This window comes from Dromaius novaehollandiae, chromosome 10 (assembly GCF_036370855.1).
Source record: "Dromaius novaehollandiae isolate bDroNov1 chromosome 10, bDroNov1.hap1, whole genome shotgun sequence".
Lineage (NCBI taxonomy): Eukaryota > Metazoa > Chordata > Aves > Casuariiformes > Dromaiidae > Dromaius > Dromaius novaehollandiae.
Window position 1 is genome coordinate 15,898,240 of NC_088107.1, and position 22,482 is coordinate 15,920,721.

At 35.5% G+C, this 22,482-nt stretch overlaps 1 protein-coding gene across 6 annotated transcripts in view; it reads right to left on the reverse strand.

Annotated features, from left to right (window-relative positions):
- NEDD4 (NEDD4 E3 ubiquitin protein ligase) overlaps positions 1 to 22,482 on the reverse strand; it is a 68,844-nt gene that overhangs the window by 18,938 nt on the left and 27,424 nt on the right. For 5 of the 6 annotated variants that reach the window (XR_010390779.1, XM_064517407.1, XM_026113366.2 and 2 more), the window contains 6 exons: positions 9,171 to 9,221; positions 6,693 to 6,754; positions 4,031 to 4,133; positions 2,619 to 2,788; positions 1,979 to 2,096; positions 1,683 to 1,850 (listed from right to left, as the gene is read on the reverse strand). Coding sequence is in view for 5 of the 6 variants with exons in the window: in XM_064517407.1 (XP_064373477.1) it covers positions 1,683 to 1,850; positions 1,979 to 2,096; positions 2,619 to 2,788; positions 4,031 to 4,133; positions 6,693 to 6,754; positions 9,171 to 9,221 (672 nt within the window). In the remaining variant the exon portion in view is untranslated. Of the gene's footprint in view, positions 1 to 1,682; positions 1,851 to 1,978; positions 2,097 to 2,618; positions 2,789 to 4,030; positions 4,134 to 6,692; positions 6,755 to 9,170; positions 9,222 to 18,661; positions 20,043 to 22,482 lie in introns of those variants that run through there. The other variant, XM_026113367.2, reaches the window with a different exon arrangement.

A 22,482-nucleotide genomic window follows, 5' to 3' on the forward strand; every position in this document is an offset into this window, starting at 1 on the left:
AGCATTGGTTCACAGTGTCTATTATAACTTCAAAATACAACAATACATAAGCTCATGAAAGCTCTGAAAATCCTAACAATGGACATTTTGGCATTTAAGACATTACTGTTAATAGCAACCAGTCAGTTACATTACAACTGAACTTTTAGTATAGAGCTGAAGGTGTATGTCAATAGGCTAAAGTCTCTATCAGCTAACAAAATTTTTCAGACAGCAGATTAAGTTAGTAATAAGAAGATAAAAGAGTCGATACATCCAGTTTCTGAGAACGGCGATTCAATTTCCAGACTTTGTATAAGCCTCTATGTTTCTGGCTAGAGCTATCTTTCAGATGCCTCATCTGCTACAATTAAGCAGCTGTATTTCATTTTGCTCCAGAAGTTCCAAGGTGATTTGAAGGATTTTCCCTATCTACCTACCTTTTAGGACATTTCAAAGAAAGAGCATGATCCTGTTTTTACAGTTTTTTGGAAAGGTGACAGGAGGCAAGACTGTCATTGCAGCTGCATCCTGCAAATAACTTAAGCATCTGCCTCCTTCTTTGCTTAGGCTACTCAAGTAAGCTGAGATGAATGACAGTTTTACCACTGTCCACAGGATTCTGAAGAGCAGAGATAGATCAAGGTGAGTGAAGTCTTGTTACTATCACTTTGCTGTTTCCAGCAACATTGGAGATGACTATCTACAAACTCAAAAACATAAACAATATACTTTCAACTCGCATTTGGAATGGCATTCTCAACATCATAAAAGCTAAAGGCTTCATTTAAATACCCAAATCTTAAGGATCAGATGGTCTGGGTCACCTTATTTCTCTGTATAGGCTTTCCTCAATGGAGAGTGGATTTCTCAAGATATATATCAAGTAACAAGGCTGTTTGTGAAGGTCAGGTTTCACAAGACAGCTGAGCTTACTTAATTGCTTGCTGCACCAAAAAGAGAAGTCTCACTGCTGGCTATGTACTCCTGCCGCTTCCCCTTTGCCAATATGGCATTTGTCGTACTGGCAAAGGCGACCAGGGTGCTGTTTCAACTTGCTAAATCAGCAGAAAACAGAGGGCAAGGAGAGGTAATAGTTTTCTGCTCGGCTAGCAAGCTGAACAGACTCACTAAGAGGTCAGACAAGTGTCACAGTTGATGAAAGGCTGTGGAACCATATGAGTGAGACCCCTTCTTTCAATGCTATGAAGTCATCAGGTTTACTCAGCCCAATCATAAAACCTCATCCCTATCTAAACTTTATTCACATTGAAAAATTAGTTATCTTAGAGCTTGTCCGAGCAGAAAGAAAATATCAATATGGCATTATTCCTTTAGAAATAAATACATTTTCAGGATAATCATAGACATTTCCTTCAGCTGTACTTGTCATCAGGACATTCATACAGTGTTATATCTAGAATAAAAGGTAGATTTACAGATCAAAAAAACGGTTAATGCAAATCTGTTATAGTCTCAGGGAAAAATTCCTCTTCTATATAAGCAAAGTGGGGAAGAATAAAAATGTTTGCTTAGAGGGGAATTCTATAGTACAAAACCTTCTTAAATTCTTTGCATTTGAGATGAAATTATGAACAGAGTTAACACACACTACTTATGCATCTAATTCTAACTGCAGTAACATTTGGGGTAAAATATTCTAAATATCTCTGTATGTTAAAACAATAAGAAAAATAATTTACAGTGTAGACTGCCGACTGGCCAGTAGCTGAACTTCCAGAAGTAGTAAGTCTGGTGTTCAGTTCTTCTGCAAGATGAGTCTGTATATCACAATTACTCTGTGGGAGAAGTATTTGAAGGTTTTGATTGCTGTACATTGTTGCCTCATCTTCTGTTATAATTTCCCAGCTCTTTAAAAAGAAAATAGTGAAATAAATATTTTAAAAATTAGTTCCAAGTTACAAATATTTAAAACAAGCTTTTTTAACTGGAGGCAAAAGTTTTTTTCATTTCAGAAACATTTCAGTACTGTTTTTACCTCAGGGGAATCTCTGTTGTCTAGATTTTCTGTATCCTCCGATATCTGTCGCCGATGGGTGAATGCATGTTGGGCCTCCAACTGAATGTTACCAATATCTGCAACAGCTATGTTGTCCCTATTAAAAAAGAAAAAAGCCCCAAAACATGCATTATATTCATTTTGGCAGAAGAAGCAGCAGTCATAAGCTATAAAATTAATGTACACCAATTAAAAAGAATAAGCATCCATGACAGTAGGAATCATATGTCAGATTAAAGAACCAGATAGTTTTTGCAACTCAGATGCTAAAGGACAAAAGCTGAAAATAATAAGACAGATAATTTCATGCAGTCACTGCTGGGAAGGAGGAACCAATCCTTGAACTGAAAAAATAACTTCCTTTCCATTACTACAATTATCAACTCTTACATCTGGAACCAGTTTTCATTTGAACATACATCTTCTAGAGAACAGGAAGAGAACTGTGCAGTTAAATTGACCACTAGTCAGTGACCATTAAATATGGGCTTGAACATTAAAACTGGGAAAGCTCTACTACCAAATCCCAACCTGTTTACTTTCTAGTTCTCGCTTTCAACACATTTAGAGTGAACTGGCAATTAATATAACATCTGAATTTTCAGGCCAAAAGACATACTGAGCAGTTGGTCTTTTCCATTGTGTTCTTCGGAATTCATGATTGACATAGTAGGTCCTGCCAAGGATGTCCTGTCTTTCTTCCCAGCCTGGAGGCAGTGGAGGAGATTCCTGCTGCTGCTGTTGTGGCTGGCTAGCAGCATCTGGTTGGTCCAGTATAATCCACCCAGGCTAAGAGATATAATATTAACCATCTTGAATTAAAATTACCAAAGTCGGAAAAGTGCATCAACTTATTAGGCCAACACCTTTTTAAGGTGAAGTTCCATTATATCTTAAGCCAACAGACTACAAAATGAATTAAGTTGGAGCTGCCCACTTTCCTCCACCTGTTTCAGAAGTATAGTCCCAGCAGTATTTTTGTGCCAGTGGTGGTACTTCTGTGACTATGCAAGAGCTCATTCAAGAAGCTAGGCTAGGAAAAACGAACCAACTTTTTCATGGACAATTTTCAGCCTGCTCAGCTACTTGAGCTGGAGCCCAGCTGCACAAGTAGTAAAACTTGTTCAACAAAAGGATAAGATGGGCAACAGCCCTGACTTAGATGGTTTGAAATACTGTGGAATCACATTCTAGCGTCACATGAAATCCAGTTCTTTCATGGTAATGATGAGAGAATGCAATGTAGACACAGTTTTACTTTTGGAATTTATAGTGTGTTTCTCAAGAGACAAGACAAGACAGTAAGTGATGCATGCAGAAATCTTTGTTTTGTTTTGTTTTGTTTTTGTTTTTTTTTTAACTCAAGGTCCTTAAACATATTAGCATAGAAAGTTATTTCCTTTAGTTCCAGAGTATGAACAGTAGATAGATTTAATAGAATAGATTTTAAAAAATTAATTTCATACATTTGCTGTAAATGCATTCGTCTGATGAGCCTACCATTTTGTAACAAAGTTAGATACAGCAAAAATGATACAACTGATAAGAGTTGTTTAAGGTGTTGAAAAAAGATCCATTGCTATAAACTGGATGTGCTTACTAAAGATTACAAATGTAATTGGAGAAAATTGAAATTCTAAAAATAGCGAAGTGTCAGTGTCTGGCTGGCAGGGTTTAGCGATGTTAAAAAGCAGTAAAAATACTGAGAAATTTTATTTCCATTAGTTCTAAACTCCTAAAAGTTACATATAAGTTTTAATTGGTTTGTTTCTATCTTCTATAAAATTATAAGAATGCAAAATAGTTCTGGAGCAGTATTTTTCTAACTAAAGGACAGGCCTTCCCAATATAACTAAAAATAAGAAAATGTACATTAGGCTTTTGGTTTTGTTTTGATACTGACTTGCCATATTTCTAAAACACTGTTTACAGATCAGTGATTTCTAACACTCATCTTTATGTTAACTAGCCTTAATAGTTAAAGACCAAGCACCTCCTAGGTTTTTCAGCAATAAATACATCTTTTCCCACCTCCAATTCTTCGGCCTGTTCTGTGGCTTCTTCTTCAGACCCACTGTTCTTAGGTAAGTAAGTCATTTTTAATCTAAGGTGGCCTTTAACTCTTGATTTATGGCTGCAGAAGAGAAAACAAAATGTTACCGTGCACGCGTGAAAGATACCTGATGTTTTTAGTCAAACCAGCAGTTCTTTTTAGAAGCATATAATTTTGTCTCCATCTGAAATATCTACAGAAGGTATTACAAGCTAACAAATAACATAATTAAAATATGCTGCGAGACGTTGGGCTTTATATTTTCTAGATCAAGTGTCTTCAAAATAACCTTGAAATTTTTTAATAGGTGCAAAGCTGATCTAAAGACTCGGTTGCTTAATTAGGAATCTTGCTTAGTTGTACTGATAAACAGCGGTAAATCCTCTAAAGCATGAGATCAGAATAGACCTCTTTTTCCTGTTATCACCACAAAATCCTATCATTATTAAAAATGCTAAATAGCTTAGGAAAAGATCCACAGCACAACTAAAACAGATAGCAACAACATTTTGAAAAATATCTAAAGACTTATTATATATGTAATCAGCTCACGAAAAGTTCATTTTTCCTCAATGAACTGTATGTTAAGTGTTAAAGAAAAGGGTTTCTTGTTAAAACCAGATGTTTTCTAATTGGTATTGGGAAATAACATAGCTGTAAAAGCTTGGCTGGAAGAGTATTCTGAATTTTCTCAACACTTAAACTTGACTTTTGACAGTTTTAATTAATGAAGCTCTGTAGTGGCATTGAGTTTTCAGACTTTCAAAAACACCATTGGATATTACTTAACTCAACTGGAAACTTTTCTTTCCATTTGCCTCTCCTGACAGCTTCCCTAGTATCCGATGCATAAAAATACAGAATGAAGAGAAGAACAGTGACAACTTAAACTACATAATTATAAAAAGAATTTGATTGTGTGCAGACAGCCTATTAAGCACTATTTTCACCTGCAGAACTACTTTTCCAAAAACCCTAAGTTACAGCAAGCTTACATACTACAACTTCTGCCTCTCTCAGAATTTAGCTTAATGCATTGCTAGAAGCCTAAATATAAGATTTTCCCATAGCAATTTAATTTAGTGTATTTGTTTGGTAAAGAAATCAGCCAAATTATCTCATCTGTCTTATTTTCTTTTTCATACTGATAGTCACAGTCAAGAAAATATCTCTGGTAAGTTAACTGAACACGTATCTATCCCCTTCTAAAAAGAGGAACAAACACACACACACACACACACACACACACACACACACACACACACACACAAACTCCATCAAAAATCCCAAATCAGCCAACCAAAAAACCATTAAGGTCTACTGCTTTGCTTTTTTCATGTGGCAAAAGTGAATTAGATTATCTGATTGCCAGGGAAATGTTTCATATCAGACTATGAACATGTCAGTTCAAATGGTTTTAGAAAAAAACTGCATTCCTTTTTTTAAAAAAAGGGAAGTAACCTACTACCTTACTTGCCAAAACAGTCTTTAAAGCAATTCATTTCAATGTATTAAAAATGCTAGAATTTCTTACTGGTGCTGAATTATTAAGAAGGTAATACCTTCAGTCTTAATATTCCAGTGCAAGTAAATGTACACACATCAATAACAGTAAAGAATCTAGATGATATTTGGAGGTTATTAGAAAGTTTTAATTGCAGAAGAGTGCCTGAACCTGTAGCGGTATCTCTTACTACAAAGCACTGCCAAATTCAGGTGGAAGAAGTTACAAGAAGAGATCAGATCCTTGTCTAACGTAAACAGCAATTGAAGGTAATATACGTAGAGATAAATAAATATGTATTTTTCATTCACTTATAGGATAGGATATGTTGAATTTGGGGAAAAAGGAGAAAAAAATGAAATTCAACAGTCATTAAATCTGTTAATATCCTTAATCTGATAAAAATTGGAAACCTAGAAACATAATATACTTTAAGATACTTTTTCTACTACGTGGCTGAGAAAGATCTATAGACCTCTTATCTTCTGCTGTTATTTCCAAATTGGAATATTTTCTCTGAAAAGAGTTGACGTGAATTTTCTGTATTTTGTTTCTAACAAAAATTGCTACGCCTAGTAAAGTATCACTCAGATTTAGGTTAAGAACCTATGTTTTAAAAATGGAAATAAAACATGCAACACTAATATCAGTGTCAAAGTATTACATATCATTTAAAATTCCTTGTTTCCTTAATACAGACCTTCTTAAATACATGCAGCTTTTAAATTTAAGTTTTGTTATATTTATAATTAAGGTCAAATGAAACTGCTTATGTGAAACAGGCAAACAAAAGACAGACTTCTTTTAAAGGAAGGCAGGATACAACTTAAAGTTGAAAAGGGATAAATGAAGTATGGCATAGCACTGGTCACTAATTTCACTATTGAGTGAAGAGTAAATTGTTCAGATGAGGTTATATGAATTCTGTCTTGGTTGGAAAAAAATTGCTCGCTCTTAATAAATAATCTTCAAGTATTTAAACAAATGCTGACTCTTTAAAAGAACCATTAATATCTTATTCCACTCATACTTAAACTCCTTTGATGAAAACATGAAAATATAAACAAAAAAGAAGTACTTGCATAATAGCACTGTGTAGCTATGAAAGACAGAATTATTACATGGCATTTACTAACCTTCTTGGATGAAGAACAAAATCCTTAAATGTATATGGTCTCTCCATACTGGGATTTTCTGTCTGGAATAAGACAATTTTTTTCATTTTCCCCCCCCCTCAAGAAAAGTGTGTACCACCAAACATTTGCATTTAAAAAATTAACAGAGATTTTAGATTAGTTTTCTTTGAAATACATTTTCTTTGAAGTCTATAGAACATTTTTAAAATTTAAATTATAGGTTTGTGCACAGTAATAGCAATAAGATACCAGCTTTAGTTTTAGTAATAAAGCTAATTCCCAGGTCCAAGGAAAAAAAACTTCACCTTTCATTCTATGTATTACAATTTCTAAAGCACAGAAAAAGATGACTGCTTAGCCTGGAATCGAGAAACAGTTTCTCAGTTTTCACGTTTAAAAATTTTACCATAACTCCTTCCTCCCTCAGTATTTCTCAAATATATTTGTACAGAACAGACACAAAAACTGGTTTCTACCTCTAGGGCTAAAAATCCCAGAAGAGCAAGGAATTCATTCTGAGAACATATTTGTCTTTGCTCTGATGCACAGAAGAGAAGTTGACCAACAAAAAGAAACACACAGGTAAACAGACATCATTTATAAATATATATCCCAGAGGCAGATACAGAAATGTGGCAAAAGAATTCTTTAAATATGACCATTAAAAAATGCTGTTAACATATATATTTATTGCACCTGATGTCTGTTCTGCAACTCTCACAAAAATATTTAATTTTTACAATACTGTATGTTTAGGAACATTTGTAAATCTTGATTGAGAGTTTTATGTCAAAATGGATTTTTCTTTTCCAGCTGTTAGTAAATTCAGAACCCTTGTTAATTAATATACTTTAGCAATTCATAAAGGTAGTGTATAATAAGAGGGAAAAATTGCATTTGCTATATTTGCAGGCCCATTAATTAAGAACACTGTTACAGGAAGCTATCCTTTGAAGGCTGAGCCAATTCCTTAATATTATTTTCAAAAATGTCTATTGTGTGTCAAGATTTTTGATTAAAAAGAAATAAAAAATCCCAGTATCTGAGGGGAGTCTAACTCATTAAATTAGAAATTCTACAATTTTATTTGGCACTGTTAGGCCTTTTTACGATAAAGTCCTAACATGTCATAAAACAGAAAATTAAGCCAATTAAATTTTACTGCATTGCATTGCATTTCGGAAAGAAAAATGTACTCCTTTGTTTCAAGCTTTTCACAGTAAGTTCTAGCCAATACAACAAAGAGATATTACACTCAAGTTGAAATGCTCAATCTTCACTGAATTAAAATGCAGCTCTTCAGTCCTGTAACAGTAACACATGTGTCAGACTGAAATACCTGCAAAATTAGATTCTACATTTGTAAAATATATTTAGAACTCTTAAGGCTGAGATAAATACGTTCCTGACTGATTCTGGGATCATCCACGGTTTAAAAAAAGAAAAAAAAGAAATATCTCCTTACTCTCAGTTTTATGCTATTTTTCTGACTTTTCAAAAGTGAGAGTTGCTTTAGATTCAATACCAGATTAGACTTGGACCAACACATTTTGTTTTTGTAAAGACTAGATAAATATTCATCAACTATCTTACTTTATAGATTACTTATCCTTCTCACATATTCCTGATTACCAGCTCTTCTCAGTTACGAACAGTTCGTGTTTGCATAACGAAGCAAAACAAGACACAGACCACAGCTGGCTTTGCCATAAAGGGCATTTCCACCAGTCTTTCCAACCTACCTGACCAAGGGAGCGGAGCAAGTGGGACATCTCACATCCCAGTTCCAGTGGGAAATGTAAAACATACTATCACTACTCCTAGCAGACATGATCTCAGAATGAAACAGCAGAACAACTGCTCTTGGAAAGGTTTTGCCATAGTTGTTTTCCTATATTTAAAATAGTTGCTGATACACCTGTTAGTATTCTCTAATGTTTTGAGAGCTCAGAAGAAAATGAAAAAGCTTACTTATTTTAATGTTCTTGGCAATCTTCCTTTAAAACTAACAACATGCCTTGCAGAAACAAAACTAAAAAATGTACACAGCAATACTGGTTTCATTTCCCCACTTGCACTTTTCTGTATTGGTTTATGCGAATAAGGGATATTAAAAGCAAATTTGGTTAACTATTTTAAACAACTAAAACTAGAGTGTGTTAAGGAATATGACAATAATTACAATCTCTTTTTGTCTTTAAGACTATTTCAAACCTTGTATCTTTATTCCTGAGGAAGCTAAAAGCACTCCTAACTCCTCTATCAGAAGAAAGTAATATCTAAATGCAAGGTAAACTACATTATTTTATTTTTGATAAATACCAGCACTAAAAAAAGACAAGAGCAGGAGAATTTACCACTTAGATCAGTATGGTTCACTTCCTTAGGTGACTGTAATGCAGTTTCATACAGAATCACTTTTCCTTTTCACAGTCTTAAAAAACATATACACACACACACACACACACACACACAAACCGGTAACTGATGAAGAGGAATATCCACTTGCCCAAGAAAGTCATCTCGAGTCTAGGGAAAAAACAACAAAAAATAAAATCACGAGACATTTAAAGTTCCAAAGTATTTTAAAAAGGTTGTTCCCAACCCCAATAACACATAAACGTTTTCTAAGAATTTGAAGATACACTAAATTACAGATAATAAAACTTGTTCTGACCAGACCAAGTTGATGAACGCAATACTCAGTCTTTGACAACTATGTTTTCTTCAAAATTAAAAAAAAAAAGGCATTTAACCAACTCCCTCTCTCCCTGCCCCCCGCCTTTTTTTTTTTTAAATCATATGGACTAGTGATAGTCAAACAAGAGAGAGTTGTTCAGTGTCAGGACTGAGATCCTCAGTATCTCTAACAGAAACACTGTTTTAAAGGGCAAAAAATAGAGACATTCCCCTTAGCTGTTTCAGTAAAATAGTTATCTCTGTATATGTTTAAGCAAATAAACAATTACACGTTAATCTGAATAATGTTTACAGACCTTCTTATTAAGACTGCCTGACAATTTCCATAAGCCTAGGTAGACATCTTAGGCCTTTAGTGAAAATTTTGAAATACTGAAAATAGCATAGCTATTGTGAAAAGTAAGACTAAGCAACAAACAAGTTTCTTCTCTGATAAGTTCTTTGGAATTTGCAGTTATTCCAGCAGTCCCATGCTTGGCAGCAAAAACTTGAAATCTGGCACACACACCCCTGCCCCAACATGCCTGCTGACATTTGAAAATAGGCTAAAATTTAAGTTATGCCTCTGAAAAGTACCGTTGACCTACACTCTCTGCACAAAGTTTAATTTTAGCAGCTAAAATCTAAAAGGTTCTGTCCTTACTTAGGACGTCTAGACTTTTCAAAGGTATTAATTATGAACAGACTACAAATGCAGCAACTTCACAACTGGCTCTCTCCAATCTACCCTGTGCAGTTTCAAGCTAGTGACTGATAATACATAGTAACATTGTACAGTATACTTTTTATCATTAATTTTTGCCTGCCAAAGAAATTCAGATTTTAAATAGTCTACATTAAGTAACTAAGGCAATTTCAGTATTTGCCAATAGTCACTGCCAACAGGCAAAATACTTTACTTGAGCTCTTCCAGGACTAGTGCAGTCTACATCGAGTTGTTTCAATTTCACTTACGGTTTGAAAAAAGCCTTTACAAACCTTCACAAAAGCAGGAAAATATATGGTACAGGTCATTTAACAAGAAGACACATCACTGCCAGTGTGCAGAAATATAGCTAAAGTCGAGAGGACATCACATTTTAAAAAGGTATGGATGAACCTATGGCATTTTTCAAAAATCTCCAGTGTAACAAGACTATACATTTTTGCATAGGCAACATTAGAGAGCTGTCAGTCTTTAACAGCATAGCCTGTGCAGCCTCCAGATTTCTAGTCTTCCTGATTTTTACAGCCAGCAAAAGATTCAATAACTTGCTCTTTCCTAAGTCTGTTGGTGTACCACAAACTTTTTACTCAAACTCATCACTTGAAGATTTTGATGACCTTCTTCCATAACGCTTCCATTACCAGTCTGCATCTCACTGAAATGTATTCCCTTACCCCAGCACACAGCTGGGTGTTTTACCTGTCTTTTAGCAGTATTCTTTCTTTTTAATTTTCAAGCCCAAAGTTTCAGGGTAATAAAACCCCCTTCCAACTCTACTCAATCATTCTGTCTCATTGACAGCATACTCCATTTTAACATCTCCGACTTTAAGGATATAGGTATTTTTTCAAACAGTTCTTCCTCCCTTAACCGTGGTACCCTTATTCTTTAGGTCTGTTGTCTAAGTTTGCCACTTTCATCTTTAGATTGTACATGTACACAGAGAAACACTGCCTTCCATCTGTACAAAGTTAATTGACAACGTTATCATAAAGCTCTGAAATTTTTACAGTTCCAAAAAGCATAATTTGGAATTGGACTTCAGAGCTTATCATAGATGACAACGTGCTGGAAATCTACAGATACTTCATACAGTAAGTTCAATTTAAAATTATGTGCACCTTGTATTTAGACTCGAGAACAAAAGCACTTTTAGTTCACAAACTGGTCTGGGATAAAAAAAACTACAATAGCTTTCATACCTGAAGTGCCTGAAGTTTCCCTGAACTACCGAAGGAAAACTCAGCATCATTAAAGACCACAAGCTTCTGGAAAAAATATAGCTATCATTTTTGCCTATGAAATTGTTTTTAAAATGGCACAGCACATACCTTAGACATGTTAAAAGGCTTAGTATTTGTGAAGTTCTTGGCAACCCTCAAGTGGAACATGCCTTTCAAATAAATTACTGGAATGTGGGACAAAAGTCTGCTGCGTTTTAGAAAACCTCAGAACATTGTGTTTGTTACCAGCATTATCTTCGCACGGGCTCCTGTTATTCACTTTATTATTATTGCTGTCTCTCCTGCTATTTTTAGCAGAGCTAGTCTCGATAACCAACCTTTAACAGTACTTTCTCCTCCAGCCAGAAAGCAAAATCCTCTAGTGGAGATTTTTGTTGACCTCCAGACTACTAATACGTAGATCAGATAGCAAGAATGCTCTTTAGCAATGCGCTGCACTATGACAAGCCGACTAACTGGCTTCAAAGAAGTGCCAAAGCAGCTTGGAAGCAGGCATCACATACATTAACAATTAAATGCCAGCAGAGTTTGAACTGTTTGGGTCTCTGTTTCATGAGAGCAGGCATCCCAGCTTTTCCAGAAAAGACAAGTGGGTCAGTTCTTGCTGTGAACTTCTGATTTCTTGACAGCCAGAGAACTCAAACTTTCTGCTCGCTAAAGCAGAAGTGTATAAACCTCAATTAATGATATAATACACTAACAAAGAGGCCTTTTATATTACTGATCCCGTGGTTTAGTCTATAGAAAGTTATTAAAAACATGTGAGAGGGAGACAGCTGCTGTATACAATACATTTAAAGAACTAGTGCAATGCCAAAGTGAGTGCTCAGTGAGGAAAACCATTTAAAAAAGTCATGCAGACATACTTGAAATCAAAAACTCATTCTCATCTATTTTATGAATTTGTACTTAATAAGCCTTAACAGTTAAGTTTTTGAAACTTTTTTGCATTTCCCACCAGAAATTGGAAATAGATTTTAAACTACTAATCCACATGCTTATCTTAGTCACTCATTTAAAGGCATTACTTCAAACCTTACCCATAATCTATCAGTTTTAAAGAAAATTAAGAATTTAATGCCTTTCTTAATCGCTAGATTCGTCACAGTACCATTAAAAACACCTCTTGTATAAGCCCAAGGTGTTAAAATAACATTTTCTCTACCAACTTCTGTGACAAAATAATGTTTTTGGTGTTAGTACGCTGGGTACAACTTAAGTATATTTCCCAGGCTTTTCTTAATATAACAGACAGCTAGTTGTACATGAAGTTGCTCTTCACACAGAAATCTACAGCTGTATGGGAAAATGAGAAAACATACAGCTTTTATTGGAGGGAACATAAAATATCAATTCAAATTGAAAAAACAAACAGTGATCCGGACTATCGCTGCTTAAGAAAACAAGCGCTCAATAGATCCCTTATAAAACCAACATTCTTCTTGCTTAAACACCCAAACATCAATGTTAGTTACAAGCTTGATGAGAATGAAAAATAAAAAAAGAAAGAAAAAAAGACTTTCATGAGTTACACTAGCAAATTCAAGTATTTTTCTTTTCATGCTGCACTGGGTATATTATTTGGCTCTCAAACTTTAAATCAAAAAAGTTGAGCTTCTTTTCTTCCATAAAGTACTGTCAGCATACGCTATTCATCACAGGAAAATAAAAGTTTCAGAAAAGCAAAACTGAATTATCACATCAAGTTAAGATCTTTCCAAATACATGGATTCTAAAAAATAGTTTTCTCTATTGTGAGAAGCAATAAATACCCTCTTCCACGGAATGCGTTCAGGTCCCAGTTTCCTGTATTTTTAAGGGGGAAGAGAAGGATGGTGAAGGGAGAATTTTTATCAAACGTAGGCATTTCTTTTTAATTGTCGTTTATGATCAAACTGGCAATGATACGGTTGACAGCTACTGAGATACAGGAACCTATCTGCATTTTCAAACTAGAGAAAATACCTACTATCAGATAGATGGTTATTATGCAAGATGTGTTTCTGCAGGACCCTCACCCCTGCTGACTGCTTCAGGAGCAAGGAGTCAGCAGAACATGCCTCAGCAGTTTCACCATCTGGTTAACAGACAGCATTTAGAATGATACTGAAGTTATTTTCCCCTAATTCTCACTCACTTCTAAAGATATTTTCAGAGAACTGCAGCTCTATATAGGCCAGAGCAAAAATACCATCTGTTCCTCTGTCTATAGCTTATACTTTTTATATAGACCAGTATTTTATAGATAATTTCCTTGAAAGTTCATATTTAGTCTACAGTAATTTTATCATGACATTCTTATATTATTCCATTCAATGTTAGCTACTTTGAGAACTTGTGCTAACAAGTCTATCAACAAAGCATTTTCTTTAAGACAATTTTTTACTTTTTTGTGTGTACAAGTACTCATTTTCACACAGGTCGCAGGAAGATGAATTCTTCTGATATTACTGAAGCATTTTTCAGCACAATATAAACATAGGGCAAGTCAAAAGTTAGTAGTGTGTATGGTTTATTCATCAGGAATTTGAGTTCCATTGGTTTTATGGACAGATGTGTCAATCTACTATATAAAAAGCAGGAATATTATGTTTTATAGTAAGTCAAGAACCAATCCAAGTTTGGACCTCCTGTGATAAACTTGCCAATCCTAAAAAAGCATTCAGAAAACAGTACTAAATATTTTATTAGGTACTATTTTGATAAGCTGCTTCTGACAAGTCCGTTTTCTTTACAACGGTATTAAAAACATGCAACTTTTGCATCTATTTGTAGGAGCTTTTATGGTGAACCTTACAACTCCAACTTAGTTTGAAAAACAAACTCTCGTAGTAACAATTCCAGGTGCAATTTTACCTTCACTAATTAACGTTATCAAAGCTGATACATTCAAATACGTAAGCCTCATCAAATGTTCAACTGTATATGTTCTCCCTGCAACGAGAAATGGAGATCAAACCAGGTATGACAGATGTTAGCCACACTAGCCACACTCTGCCAGAGGACTCAAGACACAGTCAATTTTATGTTACTCAGAACAAGAGGGAACATAAACAAGATCAAAACTCAACATGAATAATTTGGCAATTGAAGCATCTCTGCATCATGGTCTCACTCCTGGAAAGTCTATGAGCTCCAGTGCAACGCCATGCAGATGCACAGAACTGGCTTAAGCCTCGAAGCTACAGAGCAGGTCTCTGCACACAGCTCAGCCTAGATATAACCTTAAACAGCTGGCTCAGACTGTACAAGCAATGGACCCATTCTACTAGATTTCTGTGAACCCAGCCCTACGGCAGGACAGGATACAGTCTTTCTTACTTGACCTCTAACCACAGTCTAAAGCCCTCTGCCTAATCGAAAACTAGGCTGGCAGTTTTCAAAAGCAGTCTTAAATCCACTGTTCTCAGCTACTGTTGCTTCAAAAAATTAACACTGACTCAGGAATTCCCATCACCTCTGCACCTAAGCATCGCTCGTGGCCTCTGCCAGCCATGATCAGCTCTGCATGCTCTTCCGCACTCTCCCTTACTCTTTAGCCCCTGCTGACCTGAACTGGAAGCCTAACCCCAACCTGGCGACCTCTCTCAGCTCCAAGCCTGTATCAGTCCTAAACATAGCCCACAGATGACCTGGCTCCAGCAGAACTTACTGGTTTGTCTTCAGCTGTGCTCCGGCTAATAAAACCTATCAGACCTAAATGGGTCTGCACGAACTGACCTTGGATGCCTCAACCTCTACGACACACTGCAGCTACAACACAAATAATCCACCCACAATTACTTCTGTGACAAGAGCAGCATAACAATTTATTTTAGATGAACTCTATGGCATTTCTTACTAAAGTTACATTATGCTTCTCACATTAGACATGGTTTCTAGCTGTTTATTTACCAAATATTAATCCACTATGGATTTATTCTTTCTTTATAAGCTAGGTATTCATCCCAAACCAGCCTTATTAGAAATAATAATAAATACAACTAGCTGAGGTAGAATCTCTATGACAGAATAAGTAATGTTCATAATAAATTCTAGAAACCTTTCTTTGAAAAGCTCTGTTGCTTTCACTTTACTGAACAAGGACTTCTCCCTTATGCTGGGGGGAGGGGGGGAGAGAGGCAAGGGGAAGGGAAGAAAAATAAATAAATAAACAAACCACAGATTACCAGAGCAGCCATGCAGGCCCAAGAGAATTCAGTATCATGTTTCTTCCTAGATTCCTCTGACTGAGTAGCTGTAGTGTCAATATTTGCATTTTAATATGCCCTAACTTCAATGACTCCAACTAAAGTTTGCATATAATTTCAACCAGGAACTTGCTGATATCCTTCTTATAGTCTACTTTCTTATGTTCCATTTGATATAGTGGAAAGCAGCCCTAGGTGTTATACAATAACTCTATTTATCTGTAGACTTTCAGTTTACCCTAAACTGCCACGATGTAAAAACGGAGATGTACTGTCTTGAGTTATAGATCCATAAACTAACACTGAAATGAGCTACAAACATTTTGCTGGCTGCACTCCCAAATTAGCATGTTCTGTTTGTCAGAGACAGCGAGGAAGAAAGTTCATTTGAAACAGAGAACACTTAACAGAAATGCATGGCAGTCCCCTTCAGACAAGGGTAAAAGCAGTTGTAAGCAACTGACTCGCTTGAAAGATGCCAGTCAGTTTTGCTCGCTTGCTCAATCTGTGAAATTCATCCACTTCTGGAAGATGAGAAAACATGTGCTGGAACACAGAGGAGAACCCGCAGCCCAGGCTGAGGGGGGACTTTAAAGAGCATTTCTATCATTTGATCCTACGCTGCTGCAAGGGCCAGGCAGGCACCAAATAATGTAATAGTCAGACCAATCCTCTGCAGAGTCTTGTATCCTTTCCCCAATAATGACAAAGAGCAGATGTTGAAGGAAATTAAAAAAACCAGAGCAAGTAAAGAATTACACTTCCCCTGATATACCCTCCAGTTTCTAACAAACAGTTGTTTAGGGATTTCTTCATCCTGAAGTTGAAATCGATCGTGGGAATAAAATACCATTTGATGGATCTTTTCTTCAAGTTATGTAACTTCTTTTTGGAATCCATTTATATTTTTGTACCAACAACATCTTGCAACAGTGAGGTCCAATAAGAGAATGAAATTCTCTTGACTAGCAGTAACTAGTAATTTTTTTGGGTGTCACCTGGTATTTGTTTTGTAAGAAAGTAAATTCCCTGTTCACCTTCGCCTCCCCTCAACAATAGTTTTGTAAACGTCTTATATCCCTCACTTTTTCCCCCCTCCCCTGAGCTGAACAGTCCTAGACTATTTAGTGCCTCCTTCCTTAAAATGCGCCCAATCTTGTCACCCTTTTCCGTATTGTTCTAGTTCTAGTATATATACTTTCTGAAACTGGATGTCCATAAATATGCACAGCATGTGCATATGTGGATTTGCACAACTCCATAATGGTGTTTCTAATTTTGTTCCTTCATTCCTTTTCTAGTAAGTCCTAACCTTCTATTTACCTTTTAACTGCCAGCAAGATTTGAGCTAACATTTTCGGCAAGTCATTCACCATGACGTAAAATACTTCCTGAGTGGTACTGAAGACAATTACTCTGCCCACATCATTAGCTATTCTTCCTCTGTGTGCATTACCTGGCATTTACCAACACTGCTTTTCAAACCTCCAGTTCTATTGCCTAGTCACTCGCTACCACAAGATATTCTGCAAATTCAAAGGTGACAATTTAATTCTCAGTTTTCTTTCCTATCTTCTATATAGTTGTTACCATCAGCATTCATTTTCCTTCCTCATGCCTTGACAGTATTTTTGAGAACTTTTTCTAAGAATTCTTGTCAAGTATTTTTTGAAAACGTAAGTGTCCTGTATTAACCAGATCACCCATCATCATGTGCTGTTGGTTCGCTGCGAGACATAATTTGCTTTTATGAACGCTGTAGTCAATCTCCTTCTTTACAAACAGAGTATCATATGCCTACTAACTCTGTTCAATATTCTCTTTCTCCAAATTGGCCTGTTATAGGAACCTGTAATTCCCTTCATCCCCCTTTGCGTCATTTTAAATTACTACTTAAGCATGCTACTTACCACCTTTCCTTACTTCAGTAAAGGAGTCTAATAGATTAACAGATGATTCATTAGTTAGTATTTCAGCAATTTTATAGCTGAGCTTCTTGGCAATTCTTGGGAGAATATCTGCAGGTTCTGGTAACCGTGTTAAGGACTTTTTTCTTATGCCATAGTACCTACATGGAGTGTGATTTCTGTACTACATTTTCTAGGAAATGTTTTTGTTCAGCCCAACATGTTATTTAATATATATATAAAATATTATATATATATATATTTAATATATAATAAAAAGCAAAAGAGCTGTAGGTACAAGTAGGTAGACCAATGATCACGGTCTTGTACCTGAAAGCCTGCAAGTTATTTGTCTAGTTAGGAATAAACGCAAGAGTGTGTCTATCTTTCCTTGGAAGCAAGTTTCACTTTATAACATATTCTTAAGTGTTTACTAGGCCTTAGAGATAGCATCATTATAGCTTGTGGCTTTATTAAAGAAGCCACACCATTAACATTCTCATTTTCTCTCTCTCTCATACTAGATTAAAAGGCCAAGAATCAACCAGAAGGATAATTAGTTAAAATATAAATATAGCTGTTTCAGGAGCTCTGAAATGAATTATATTATATATAATGTTTCAAAGTAAGAAAACAACTCATTGTCCGGCATTTCACAAAAGTCAAAATTTCTATTGCAATAATCAGATTACTAATGCAAAAAAGACTGCTTCCTTAGGCCTGCTGATCAAGTAATGCATTCTACTTCAAAGCTTATGGATTGAAAGAACTGATGCGCTGAACTGATTTTTCTGGCATTAAAAAAAAAATTCAAATTAGAAACTGGGAGAAAGTGGAAGAGAGGTTATAGTGAGAAATATTTACAGCAGGTTCACATATTAGAGGAAAAACAAAAGAGGGTATATTATGTGGAAATAACTACAAAATAGAATACACAAAAACAGCCAACCTTTTACAGCAATTTTTGCTGAAGCCATGAAAACCTGAATCTCCCCAGAAAACTAAGTTTTTATGTGATTTAAGTCTAACCTTGTTGCCACTATGATTTTTCAGAAACACACCTCCCCAGTTCTCTTTGACTAAAAGGATATACCACATAGCGATGGGAAACAGCCCAGTAATATGATCCTTCAGGATAAACAATACTGAACAATATGAAAATTATTAGGTGTTGAGGTTATCATAGCAAAATGGTAAAAAGAAACGTCAGTTTGTGATTTACCTTGTACTGCTCACATGATCTTTTCTGCTTCATCTGCCTCACTCCCTGCACAGATTTGGGACACTGATAGCCATACAGCCCCTTTGCTCAAAATATGTAAAGCTGGAGATGGCTGGAGACGAGCCACAGTTGTCTTCCCCTTCTCCCTTTTCTCAATGCAGCGTGCCAAAGCAGAACAAACAGCTGTATGTGCCTGCATGGTTTGAGGGCTGGGAGGGTTGGGCCATGATAGTCTGTGAAGGAGTTTTGCTAAGACAGAAGCTATACTTTACTTCAAGAGGATGCAGGCGAAGATGACAATCCCAGCCTAAGCACCATCCTGTGGTGCAGCGCTTACCAGAGGAATGAAGATCTTCCTGAAACAGGTTCTTGTCCCCTCAGCATGTTTGAATAAGCTGCAGAGCAGGTTAACAAAGAGACATAACCCCTCAAACCATCACGAGCTTTTGTCCAAATTCAAATGAATGAGATGGTTGACAGTATTCAACACTACTTCTGCTATCAGTATTGAAAGATTCAAATGGTATCTCCCTTTCTCAAATGTAGAGTTCTGTTTGTCCACAACCTGACGAAAATTGCTCATCAGTTCCAACTGAAAGCTTTCTTCATAGAAGAATGACAATATAGAAGTGTTTTGTACACTCCCTCTGAAGATTTTTGCTTCAGTATTGGTGTATTTCATTCAATAAAGCTCAAGTAAAATTACTTGTAAACAAAAGAAAAACACCACAATGCTTCCGTTCATTTTAAAAGAAATTATTTTAAATGTGTATCATTGCTGAAACAGATTTGTAAGTACACTTCCAATGTTCATATTTTCTAACCAGCAGTGATCCTGATCTGGAAGGAATGGCTACCATTAAAAGGGAAGTCACAGTATCACACTTGTGGAAGAAATTAACATAACCATTTTTTTTAAAGTATGTTTATGGTCTACAAGAAGTGGAACTGTACTAACTGCTCCTCCTGTCCTCTCTACTACCTAATGTTTGTACATGTATGAAGACATGTAACCTGTCCCCCTCCTCACTGCTACCCTGTCAACACAGGCGTGAACAGGGAGAGTGCCTTTGCTCTAGACTGACTCATACCCTAAACGAGAGAAGTATGCACTGAAAAATAATAGAAACAGAAATAAAGTGTCAAGGACAATCTTCAATGCTGCAATCGTGCACTTTTATACCTCCGCCTCCTGCTTCACATAAATGAAATTCCACTATCTACCACAGAACTCATTCAATATATGTATGAGTGATATGTGGACCATCGCCTCTCCGTATTTTTCAATTTAAAAATCATCCAAGGCCTGTTGTCACAGAAACAGTGTTTCTCACTAACTTTTTTTTTTTTTTTTTTTTTTTTTTTTTTTTTTAAGTCAGCCTTTAACAAGCTGTTGATTATAGAAGGCAGGAAACTTGATATTAGGTGGCTGAAGGCTAGTAGCTAGGCACATAAGAATGCATAGACCTTTCGCTGCTTCAGACTCTGCAGTCTCTGCGCAAAGCACTGATTTGATTTCATGACTGCTCTGTACAGATAGCTGACATTACTAAATGCTACTCCAGTATCAACTTGTTAAATTTGAACCCAGACTCAGCATATCAATATACTAGGCCAGACTAACTGGAGTCAAGAGAAATATTTTGGGAGTTGTTTATTTTTAAATGAGTCACAATACACCATGATAATTAGCTGGACTATATAATTAAATAATTACCGTAGAGTCTATTATATTTGCCGCAAAGACTAAGTGCAATAATATATACCCATTTTCTTCCAGTCAATTGCTGAACTGCTATAAAGTCAGCAAGGGTTTTTTGCTTGGTTTGGTGGAGGAGCTCTTTTATTCCTTCTGATAACCTGTTTTACAGAACGTTACATAAAAAACAATCTTACGTTAAGATTGGAAGGGCCATTTCAGGACTGAAAGGCACCTGTGCCTGTTGTCCTTGAGAAAAGAAGTCTGAATATTGCTATAAGACATTCAACATCCAGTTTTCTGCATCTTTTTATTTCATATGTAAACACATCACAAATCCAGCTATTTGCAAATGCATGAAGAATACAGCATACACGTAACAATTTGGGATTCAGACTCTGCTTTTTTTTCCCCCTTCCCCTCCAAATTTGTCTTTCACCTAGCCAGAAGGGGAAATTTTAAGAATTTAGGAAGTTTGAAACATGCTGCCAGACTATTACATTAAAAATGTTCTTCTATCACAGAAGCATGTTACCAAGTGCTTTAAAAGTTAAGTCTCCTTTGATTTTATGATAATCCATTGTGAACACAGCTCCTGGGAACTGAAACAATTTATTTTCAGTCCATTGTGCTGTGAGGTTTTCTGGAAATGTTTACTAACAAAGTTTTGTTTTCCTGAACTGGGATTCTATCTAATTTGAGTTTACTAAAACTTACTACTTATTATTAGATAACAACTGCCATTAACCAAAAGCTAACTGTGCACATGTGAGAGAAATGTACTTGAAAGGCATGACTCAACAGGCTTGCAATTTTTGAATATTCTTTTTTAAAATAACTAGATCCAGACAACTTAAAGTATTTCATGATCTATTTGTGCTTACTGTGGTTTTTGCCATCAGATTTACAGTTTGATTTTGGGAATAGGAATCCCCGAACAATATGCATGGTAATTACTTGTGATCCCCTTGTGATCATGAAGCTTATGCTGAGATCAAAATTTCATAAGAAAAATGCATTTTTCTCTAACTCTTGTTAATTGAAAAGCAAAACAAAACTCCAGAGAATTCAAGAAGTGTGGAATCATCAGGCAATGCCCTAAGTAAAGGGAATGATAGACTGAAAATTACAGGATAGTATTTCAAGGTAAGATTACTAGTTTAAAAAGTCACTGTCATAACTATAGATCTTTGGCAGAAAACCCTTTGCTTTTACCAGCAAGTTAGTTAAAGGGTAGTAGTGTTGATTCTTGGAGAATGAGGTCATAAAATTTCATCAAATCATTTTTATAAATACTGACACATTTTTATCAGTGTTCAAGATTAAACCAATATGTAATATTCAGATCTTTTAAATCCTTGTGAAGTTATTTTAGAAGTTTTTAAATCCACCTTTCCTGTGGCTTAAGCTGTACTACCAATATAAACTGCCTCAAGAGTTAATAAGAGCAAACACATTTCTGAATCTTAGTTGGAAGTGAGTTTCATTACCAAAAAAATATATTTAATATAGGCCTTCTAGATTCAAGTACTATAATTTGGACGGCAATGTTGTTGGGAGAGGTATTAAGTTACAGTGTACTGCTCAGGCTGAACCAGTGGTTGGAAGAAAAAAAAGGAGAGGAAACTCTGAAAATTCCTGTGGTTCAGGGTGTATACAGAAACAAATGGTATTTACAGTTCCTCTGCTCAAATATGACTTATCTTTAATTCTACATACAGCAAACTGTTCCGTAAAGTAAAGCTTATCTAAATAAACCTAAAAGATACTATAGTAATCTATTAATTTTTACACATTTTATATGCAAATTATTTCAATAACTATCAGTTTATTGAACATATAATTTATGTACTTAAGCTGTAACTAAATTGCAGATGAAGTTTTTTAATTTAAATGTCTAAATAACTAGACAAGAAATTCCCTTCAAGTTCATGTAAACAGGAAATTATGATTTATAATGCATCAAATACAGGTATTTCACTGTAAGAACTATTCACCAAAAGGTACTATAGTCTAAAAAACAAATCTAAAAATCAAGCATTACAGATAGTATTAACTTCCTAATGGTGACAGTTTGACACCATTAGGAAATTCTTAAATAGCTGGGTTTAAGTCTTCATTA